This window comes from Nothobranchius furzeri, chromosome 5 (genome assembly GCF_043380555.1).
Source record: "Nothobranchius furzeri strain GRZ-AD chromosome 5, NfurGRZ-RIMD1, whole genome shotgun sequence".
In the NCBI taxonomy this organism is placed as follows: Eukaryota; Metazoa; Chordata; class Actinopteri; order Cyprinodontiformes; family Nothobranchiidae; genus Nothobranchius; species Nothobranchius furzeri.
In genome coordinates, this window is record NC_091745.1 from 67,457,974 (window position 1) to 67,468,557 (window position 10,584).

Consider the following 10,584-nt stretch of genomic DNA (forward strand, 5'->3'; position numbering starts at 1 on the left):
CAGAACGAGTCAAGCAAGTTTGTCAGATTTTGCACTGATGACCTATTTTTTAAAGGTGTTACACCTTTGCACCAACCTTTATGCAGCTGCAGGAGCTCAGACAAACTTTTCTGCACCAAACAACAAAAATGTAAATGCTGTGTTTTCTCTGAAGTCAGTAACAAGTCAAATCTGGAGGATGCACACCCAAACGGATGGGACTTTTCTTATAGGCAACAACAAAGGGGCGAAGACTGTTTTCTTTGTGCCACCGAGGCATTCTGGGAATTATTAACTCTATGAGCCACAGATGAATGCAGCTGAACTGGCACTCAAACATCTTTAATGAGAGAGAAAATGTTTATATTTAGGTCATTATCAGCCAATCTATGAGATTTACAACTCATCACAGCTCAGCAGGTTCATAGGAAGGAGATTCATCTGCAGTCAACGTGCTAATTAAATCAAAGATCTTTTGCAATTAAGTAAGAAAACCCACATTTTTGCATGTGCATTAATTTAGTTACTAAACAAAATTATATAAAAGCATCAAATCACTGTAAAAGTATTAATTTAGACAGGAAAATTGAAAGTGAGCTGATTTACAACGTTTCATCAAACTGTTCTGTTATTCTCTGAATGCAGAGGAAATAAAAGACATCAGCTCGTTTCATTGTTTATTTGATATGCTTACAGTCATATACCAAACACCAACATGGATATTAAAAGGCTATGGTTCTTAGACATGCTGGTTAGTTTGTTAAAATGATTCAAACTGTGAACTACAGGTTCTAGTGGAGTGTAGTGTCTCGTTTAGACCGAGTTTGTTATATAAAAATTAAAAGTAAATCCAGTTAAAGAGACGTTTTGGCAGGTTTGCAGGAAGTCTCGTCCTCTTCATATGCTCATGGTGACCAGAATAAACTAGGGACAGAAAAGGTCACAGTTCATTAGCAGGTCTCCACCAACAGGAATCAGCCTCACATCAGAGGTGAATATTTTAAAAAGAAAACAAATGTGCTCTTTACCAAACAGCTGACCAGCTAGTTAATATGTTAACTAGTGAAAATCCCTAGTCCCAGGTTGGTTAATAATAAATTCTTGTTGCAGATAATGTAATCCTGATCTTTTTGCATCATAAAAGCAAAACAACTTTATTTACATTAACTGTGTTTTAAATTGGGTCATAAAAGATATTAAAGAAACATGTTGAAAGACAAACGGTTTAAAGACAGCTAGAGCACCATCTGCTGGTTTAACAGCTCAGACTTTAGATCTCAGTGTTTAGAAAACTAAAAACTCACATCGTCGTACTGAAACACAGCGTTTCCATTCCGGCTCGTGTCCCTCCTTTGGAATTGATCTTAAAAAATGAGAAACATTTTCAAAAACAATCTGAAACGATGTGATGAAATGATCGTGGCCTAACCCGATTCACTAAATAATCAAAAATGTGTTGAAAGAGTTTCAAACATGTAAAGAAAAAAAATAATAACAGCCTACAACTGTAAAACAGAGTGGACCAGCTAAATCTGATTAAAAAATGGACTGAATCTGATTAATCATCCACCAACACCCATTGTTGTCATAAACCTCCTCACCTGTGAGGGCGCGGAGTCTCACGCAGCAGCTCACAAATTCATCAAACGGGATTTTGCCGTTAATGCTGTAGCGCTTCATGATGCAGTTCAGAGCTTGGGGGCTTAGATTGTAACCTGCATGAAGGTGGACACACTTCTCAGTCTTCCATTTGAGTGTGTGACTTCCTCTGAATTAAAAACCTGCAGTGGTACATACCCATCGATCGAATGGCCTGCTGCATTTCAGGTCCCTCTACCGCCCCACTGTGGTCACGATCAAAAGACCCAAATGTTGCCTTCCAGCCGTTCAGAGCCTGGACCAGATCCTTGAACTCATTAAAGCCCATGGTGCCGGACATGTCCCTCTGAGGGACCACTTTCAGTCAAGGATCTCTTACTCACCATTACTTCTCACTTACTTTCATAAACTCCTGAATGAAAAGGATACATCCAACATGCCGATCATCAGTTTGCACGCATCCAGGCTGAAGGCTGTTGAAAGAAACCTGCATGATCAAATTAATTCTACACTAACAAGACCAAATTTTAAAAAAATAATAATAAATCAAGTTCCTACATATTCTGGGATTCTACAAGTGACTTTTCCACATCCTACTCCTGTTTGTGTACACGTTGGGAGGAAAACTGTGGCTCTTACGTTGGTACGAGCCAGACATGCCGGACTGTGTGAGGCAGCGCTGCAGCTCATCTGCCGAGATCTGTCCATCCTGTCAGAGTTTTAAAAGTGACACACAACACAAATGCAGGAAGTTTATGCATGCTGTGTCTATGAGGAAGGAGTGATTGAATACGGTTGCCGATTTAAAGGTCAGCGTGGGGGTGTTACCTGTCCAGCAACTGCAGAAAAATATCCATAAAGAGGATCTTGCTGCTGAGGCTTGAAAAAAAAGGATGAAGTTGGTTTACTGAGTGTTCCGTTATTGCATGTACACGTCATATATTATATTCAAAAATAAACAAGAAATTTAGATTTCAATCGTGAACATAAAAAATTAACAACTGCAATTATTTTTTAGTGAATTTACACAAGATTTTTGTTCAATAGCCATAATGACTAATAGAAAATACGAATGATTATTTGTACTTTGTGCTTTTATGATCTCAGATATCTTCTCCCGCCCTCACAGGTATTCCAGTGTCACTAATTAACGCACACACACCTCAAGTTAACACTTTACACAGCCTCAGTGGTTAAAAACTATCAGTCAATCAGATAAATCAGACATAATGAGTTTAAAGTTCATCAAAAAAAATTAAAAAAAATAAAGGAGGGTGGGAACGTACGAAAATCACCTTTCAAACAAATTAAACCCATTTCTAAAAACCTGAGGATCAGGTCTCTGCTTTTTGCAGATGATGTGGTCTTGTTGGCTTCATCAGAACGTGATCTTCAGCTTTTGCTGGAGCGGTTCGCAGCCGAGTGTGAAGCAGCTGGGATGAAAATCAGCTCCTCTAATGGGCCATTCCCATCTGTACCGGGTCGGCCCGGGCCGGGTAGCCCCAGTCGGCCCCAGCCTGGCCCGGTTGATTCCACACATCCTTGTCTTAAGCCCATGTGGGCTGATTCTACCCACCAATCAGAGGCTTGCTCTAATGGAAGGTGTGAATGGGCTGATTCTACCCACCAATCAGAGGCTTGCTCTAATGGAAGGTGTGAATTTCTTGTCAGCAGTGGGTGTGTTGGCCCTGGTCGGCCTGAAGCAGTACCCCTCGGGAAGAGGGCCGAGAATGAGCCTTGGTTGGCCCGGGAAAATTCCAGGCCACCCAGATATGTAAACAACCTACGCTACCCGGCCCGGGCCGACCCGGTACAGGTGGGAATGGGGCTTAAATCTGAGACCATGGTCTTGATTCGGAAAAGGGTAGAATGCCTTCTCCGGGTCAGGGATGAGGTCCTGCCCGAAGTGGAAGAGTTTAAGTATCTCGGGGTCTTGTTCACGAGTGAGGGAAAACTGGAGCGTGAGATCGATAGGCAGATTAGTGCTGCATCTGCAGTGATGTGGGCGTTGTACCGGTCTGTCGTGGTGAAGAGAGAGCTGAGTCAGAAGGTGAAGCTCTCGATTTACCGGTCGATCTACGTTCCTACCCTCACCTATGGTCATGAGGATTGGGTAGTGACCGAAAGAACGAGATCGCGGGTACAGGCGGCTGAAATGAGTTTCCCCGAAGAGTGGCTGGGCTGTCCCTTAGAGATAGGGTGAGAAGCTCGGTCATCCGGGAGGGGCTCGGAGTAGACCCGCTGCTCCTCCGCCAGTTGAGGTGGCTCGGGCATCTGGTCAGGATGTCTCCTGGACGCCTCCCTGGTGAGGTTTTCTGGGCATGTCCAACCGTGAGGAGACATAAAGGTAGACCCAGGACACGGTGGAGGGACTATGTCTCTCACCTGGCCAGGGAACGCCTTGGGTTTCCCCCGGAGGAGCTGGCCCAAGTGGCTCGGGGAGGGAAGTCTGGGCCTCTCGCCTTAGGCTACTGCCCCCACGACCCGACTCCGGATAAGCGGAAGAAAATGAATGGATGGATGGATATTATGTTTATGTATTTAGCAGACGCTTTTGTCCAAAGCGACTTACAAGTGAGACAAACGGTTTAAGGTTATTGCATTATTTACAATCATTTGTTTTTGGGTTGATTTGAGAAACATTTGAGAAAAGCGTCATCGAGCTATTTGAAGTTATGATAATAGTACTTTAGCTGTAGGTAAAACCTATTCTTAATTCTGTTTTCACATGTTGAATAGATCAACAATAGAAGTTTATATAAAACAAATACGTTTATTTGGTAATCGGGGTGTAGATCATGCCCACCCACGATTTATGAACATGCCTTTCTATTTATAAGCCTAACGCCTACAAAGATAATGAGAATCTTCAACGAGAATCTTGAAAAACATTCAAAGTTTGATGTTTATTACTTTATTTTACAATTTCTTACCATTCCTCCTGGCATTCCACCGTAGGGGGATCCATATCCGGGATAGGCCATTTGATTATTGCACTACTGCCAGAGCCTTCCGACTAACACAAAACTCACTATAAACTCTGACGATTAACACAAACTCTATATAAAGAAGTGAGAAGACGAGTTTGTAAACAAACTAGTAAAAATTACTAAATGTCTAAAGCCAAAACATCCGACTCGAAGTTGTTAGCAAGAGCACACAGGTCCACGCCCCTAAGGAGAGGAAGATATACATGATTGGACATCGTGAGCCACGTGACTTTCGGTTATCGCTTATACGTAACACAGCGTCGCCGCCATATTGGGTAGGTTCCTACATAACATCCATTTGGATATCCAAAATAAAATTACAGACAGCAGAAAAAGGGTTTTAATTTAACCTGTCTGAAATCAAAGTTTTATTAGTAATAACTGAATTACAGCTATCTAAAACGAGAACCCAAAAGGGTTCAAACGACAGCAACGAGAAGCGAGACATCTTCAAGAAACTAAAAAAGTCAAGTTGCCTCCATTTGAACTCTTTTGAATTATCATAACCTGGATGACTGAGAACCTTCACCTGCATCCACAACGAGAGTTTCTAGAAGCAATTGAACCCAGCGTGTTATTTCTTGACAGAAAGAATGTAATTGTGGGTTAGGAGGCGCTTTAGTGCTTTCTTTTAGCTCATAAATGAAAGGAAAAGACCCTCAGAGCGAACTTTCCTGTTGACAACACAAAGATGTCATGGTGTTTTGTTTTGAAAGAGTTTAGAGAAAGTGTTGCAACTTTATTAATACAGTTTTCTCTTCTCCATCTATGATGAATGATTCTCCTTCTTTATTTTCATATTTCCAAGAGAACAGAAAGAAAGATATTTTTTAAAGATTCATTAAAATAAGGAGACTAAAATATTCTGTTGTAAAAGGCTAACAAAACAAAACTGTAGTACCAGCTTTCAGACACTGGAGGGCCGCAATTCCCGACCCCACCTACCTTTCGAAAGTGTTGTTCTAGCTTTTGCCAGTGGAGAGCGAAAATCTCCCGTTGTTTAATGGAAACAAAACAAAATGTAGCCATCTGGGCTCAGCACCTTGACTCAAAAACAAAACAGTGTGTTTAACACTGGAACATAAGTACAGTTTGAAATGTTTTTATTAATTGTTTTTTATTTTTTTAGCTAAATAATAAGCCCCCCAGAGCAAGTATTCCTTTTGCCAGCACCAACATGCCATTGCATTTCATTTTGAATGAATTCAGAGAAAGTGTTTCTAACTTGCAACTTTATAAATCCAGTTTCCGCTTCTTCTACTATGATGCATCCTTTTCCATTTTAATATCCATATTCCCGAGAGGACAAAAAGAAAGATCACTAAAGCTTAAATAAAGGAGGCTTTCTAAATGTCTAAAAAGAAAAAATGTGTAGTTCCAGCTTTCAGACACTGGAGGGCAGCAACTCCCCATTTACCAATCGAAAGCGTTGTTCTAGCTTTTGCCAGCAGATGGCGCAGCTTTCCCATTTTTCAAGGAAATAAAACAGATCGCACATTTTCACCGGATAAAACACCAACTACCAGCATGCTTCGCGTGCGCAGGTCTAACCACTTTTTATTACGTCATCATCTTGCGCGTTAGCTTCTTTCTGTTTGCTAGCGAAAAAGAAAGGAAATTATTTCGTTTTACAGTTTTCGTTAATGTTGACCTAAAAGCGTAATAATGTCAGAAGGTTACCCGGAGGGCCCGGACCTACAGGAGTTGACAGAATTCACAGAAAAATGCAAAAAACAGTTAAACGACATATTTGATGAGTTAGGATGGTCGCAGGATTACAAAGATCCGGTAACGTAGTTTGAGTTTAAAAATGATTAATTACTGTAGCCTGAAAGAACAAAACAATGTAGAAAATTCAGATTTAACTTTGTCACTAACCTTAAAACTACTTTAGTGTTTTACCTGTCATTTAAACACCACTTAGCATATTTTAGCTCTTTTAGTCAGGACCATATCAACCATTAGCTTACTTTTCTTTTACGATGCTTTGTCTTATCGTGTAGTAAATTATAACAGCTCATGTAGTTTGCTTCAACGATAAAGCTTATACGGTTTAATTGTGTCCTTTATTTTATCTCACTCTTCGTTTTTGTGTGATTTCAGGAGCCGATGGAGCAGTGTCCTTATGACCCCAACCACAAAGTCCCAGTCAGGACCATGGAGAAGCACAAGGCTTCCTGCAGGCTCCAGAAGTTGGGCTACACCGCTGAAGAGCAGGTGACAGTTATGGATATGATCCAGTGGAAACGCAGCAATATCTAGAAATAACAAACTCTTTAGACTTGAGTATTAGGTGTCTGCTGCATTCTTCCTATAGGTCTCATAATAAACAAAATGTTGCATCAAATTTTATTTTCTATCACTGTTTTGCAGGCAGAGATGTACGATCCATCTGTGTGTTATGAAAACAGCAACATCAGAAGCTTTATAATGGGTGAGTCATTTCTTAAACTTGACAAAATGTGCCCTTCTTTTTTATTTTCTAAGTTGTAATCCACTGAGAAGACCTTTGGTAGGATTTTTATGTGAACCTTTTAGGAAAAAATATGCATACAATCATTATAAAATTCAGCCAGCCTAATGAAATCTTTACTTTTATTTATTATACAAGTTCAGACAATTCTAAGCTTTTTTAGTTGTTTTGCTACCAAGTTTTCACCTTAATTTAATAATCAGTTCTGGATTTTTGCATACATACTTTTCACTTTCTAGTGAACTAATCTCTCAGTAATGTAATTGTACATTTCTTTTTCCTCATCTCGTTTGCTTTTACAGACAAATCTACCCAGCATCAAGTCATCCTACAAGCCAGATCTGCAGCTCCTCTAATGAAGATGAAAGGAGTTTTATGGCAAGGTAACATTTAATCCGTGGCCATTTGTACCGCTTTTAACTCAGATGCCCCCCAAAAGCACACTTCAGCTTTTACACCCAGAGGCAATAACCCCACTAGGTCTCACTGTTGCGTTAAAGTATTGAAGATTTTCAGATTTACAGTCTGAGTGTGTAATCTGTGTGTGTTTTGTTTGCAGCAACAGTGGTGAGTATTAGAGAGGAGATGGGGTCTAGACAGTTCAGCTGCTCTGGTTCAGGCTTGCCTGATTACGTGCAGTATCCTTTTAACGTTATATCCTTTTAAGCCACTGGGCCGTTCTCCAGGACGCTCGTATCCATGTTAGCAAAAACATTTCCCTTTTACGTGTTGGGAAAAGTCCAGTACGGGTCCCCAAAGGCCAATGGCCTACATGCTTCTCAGATCCAACACACCTGAGTTGACTTGATAATGACAGATTTGTGCAGTACTTGAGATGCTGAAGAGGTGGTCTAAGCTCTGGATCAGGTGTGCTGGAGCAGGGATCCAACTAAAACATGAAGGACAGTGGCCATCTGGAGTGGAGCTAAAGAAGAGCCAGGATGTTTGAGCATTTGAGGGGAAATTAAAGAAGAGATAAAACTTAAAACTGAAAAAGATGTTTTAATTTTAAATGTTGAAAAAAGAGAATAAGTTAAACTAAAGTAGATTTCAATTTAATTCAGATAGAATTTGTTTTTTTTTATTTTTTGTTTGTTTTTTGAGCTTTTTTAATTTTACATTTTTGTAATTTTTCATCTTTAGATTTTTTTTCTTTTTCAGATTCAGATCTTGTCCCACCCCCAAAAAGAAGATTAATGATAATAAAATGTATTTGATAATAATCTCATCTACAGCTCAACACAACAGTTAGCTAACCAAAGATAATATTGGTACTAATTTACAGAATAATTGTCTCTGTGCAGATTCCTATTTTATTGTGAAGTGTTTCTAGTAGCAAATAGAACCTTTGGAATTATTTGACACATCTTAGATTTTTTGTGTTTTTCGTTACATCAGGGTTGTGTAGGAATAAACACACATCAGGCCGATGTTTGAGTCAGTTTTGGGTTTTTAAAACCACTTTGGTCCTCCATCAGGTCAGTACTCTGTCCAGCCTGTTGATGTGCCTCAGAACCACAAAAGGGCCGTGTGTGACCTCACTGTAGCCGACCGATTGGCTCTTTATGATTATGTGGTCGGCACCCTCAACCAGCAGAAGGAATCAGCCACGGCCAGCGATGATCTCTACGTAGATTTGGTGTCCAAACTCCGAAAAGGTAGTATGCACGCCACCTGGGCAAAAACATCTGATCAGATCAGGTGTTGTACCAGCCGTTTTTATGAGCTTGTGGTCATTTGTGTGCAGATGAAAAGCAAAATGAGCCAAAGAGTCACCTGGAGCTGATGGCTGAGATGAGGGACTACAAGAGACGGCGTCAGTCCTACAGAGCCAAGAATGTCCACATCACCAAAAAATCCTACACGGAGGTAAAGGATGGTCTCCAGCTGCCGGGCTGAGTTTATTCCTTATTTATTTAAATTAAAAACGATGATGATGATCCCACAGGTGATCAGAGAGGTGATCAACGTTCATTCAGAGGAGCTTTCCAGACAGTGGAAGGAGGAAGAAGATGAGAAAGATTCCTCAGGATCAGATCGTTCCCGCCACAGGTACAAAAATATTAACCCTAATGTTTATTCTGATTTTGTTGTTGATCAGGAAATGTTGTGGGAAAAAAATCCAAGTACAATTAAATGAGGGCAATTAAATGTGTAAAAGACGTGCATATCTTTATTTTAATCAGTCGCTGGCCGGATAAAAGGAGGTCAAGATCTACCGAGTCTCGCCACAACAAGCGCTATCGCAGCCGAGAGCGGAGCCGAGACCGGGGTGGCAAGAAGAAGAAAAAGAGGACAAGGTAAGATAGAGAAAACACGTTTTACATATATTTATTTATTAATAAAATGCAAAATCCATTTAGATGTTTTTAATCACCTGTGATCTTTGCAGAGAGTCCCGTTCCCCGGATGATTACCACCAAGAGCGGAAGAAGAAGAAGAAGAAAAAGAAGAAGAGGAAAGATGACGGAGAAGGAAAAGTGAGCGTGCCGGACCAGAAGCTACAAATTCAAGAATGAACGTTGTGAAGTTTTCTGCTTTAAAGACGAAATGAAAACTAAACCTTTGTTTTTTTTTATGGATGCAAATAAAAATAAAGTTTCTACAACAACAATCATCGTTTTAACTTGTTTTTATTGTTTCTTTTCACGTTGTTTTCATCTCCACTGGTAAACCACTCATGCGCGTCTTTGATTGTCCTGTCAAATAAAAACATTTAGGAATGTTTAGCAAAAGTGTCATGAATGGCTGGCACAAGGTCAAAGGTCACTGCGAGCTTTATTTTTACTCCATTTGTGTAAAATGTACACACTGAAGTCTACATGAGGTGATGTTTGAGTTTTTTACCTTTGTCACTTGTGGATATCATCATATGACAAAGAAGCCAAATAAAACATAATTAAAAATCAAGAAAAATCTGACCTCATGTCAGCGCGCCCCAGGGCAGCTGTGGCTACATTGTAGCTCATCACCATCAGTGTGTGAATGGATGAATGATACACTGTAGTGTAAAGCGCTTTGAAGTCCTTTGAGAGGTGCTATACAAGTGTGGGTCATTTATCATTCAATTAGGATTAAGTGACATTTAGTGATGTTTTGGGTCTTTGGGGAGGGGTTTTATGAATTCTAGGATTACCCAGCCCGCTCCCACAAGTTAAGAAAATCAGTCCAAATCTTTTTAACAATTAAAAACATCTTGAACACTTTTACGACATGCCTTATTAAAGTTTTATGAATCCAGATGTACTCTACAGATGCAGGAATGCTAACATCTATTGTTACAACAAACACGTTGGGATTAATATTTAGCTTGAATTTATTAATTTTATTGCTTTTATTTGAACTTCAGATTGAGTCATTGTTAACTTTTAACCCCTTCATTTAAATGATAATTAAAACACTCCAACCTGGTCTTTCCCTGCAGATGCTGCATTCAGGGGCAGGTATTTCTCACCCTGTTGAGAAGCAGAGGTAAAAGACCAGGAGGACTCCGTCGGTGCCGGGGAGCCTGACGGATCCTCGAGAGGCAGCCACGAGGCTGGT

At 40.2% G+C, this 10,584-nt stretch overlaps 2 protein-coding genes across 2 annotated transcripts; one reads left to right on the forward strand and one right to left on the reverse strand.

The window, feature by feature from the left end:
- Positions 1 to 643: 643 nt before the first annotated feature.
- On the reverse strand, positions 644 to 4,853 carry sri (sorcin). The gene is made up of 8 exons (XM_015949960.3): positions 4,512 to 4,853; positions 2,407 to 2,457; positions 2,218 to 2,287; positions 2,008 to 2,051; positions 1,777 to 1,924; positions 1,581 to 1,694; positions 1,284 to 1,342; positions 644 to 903 (listed from the first exon to the last, which is right to left on the reverse strand). The coding sequence occupies exons 1-8, from the start codon at positions 4,560 to 4,562 to the stop codon at positions 877 to 879; spliced, it is 564 nt and encodes a 187-aa protein (XP_015805446.3). The 5' UTR covers positions 4,563 to 4,853; the 3' UTR covers positions 644 to 876.
- Positions 4,854 to 6,110: 1,257 nt separating this feature from the next.
- On the forward strand, positions 6,111 to 9,655 carry snrnp48 (small nuclear ribonucleoprotein 48 (U11/U12)). Its single transcript, XM_015949959.3, has 9 exons — positions 6,111 to 6,356; positions 6,672 to 6,785; positions 6,942 to 7,002; positions 7,344 to 7,424; positions 8,520 to 8,699; positions 8,789 to 8,910; positions 8,990 to 9,093; positions 9,228 to 9,341; positions 9,434 to 9,655. Exons 1-9 carry the CDS (start codon positions 6,234 to 6,236, stop codon positions 9,558 to 9,560), a joined length of 1,026 nt encoding a protein of 341 aa, XP_015805445.3. The 5' UTR covers positions 6,111 to 6,233; the 3' UTR covers positions 9,561 to 9,655.
- Positions 9,656 to 10,584: the final 929 nt, after the last annotated feature.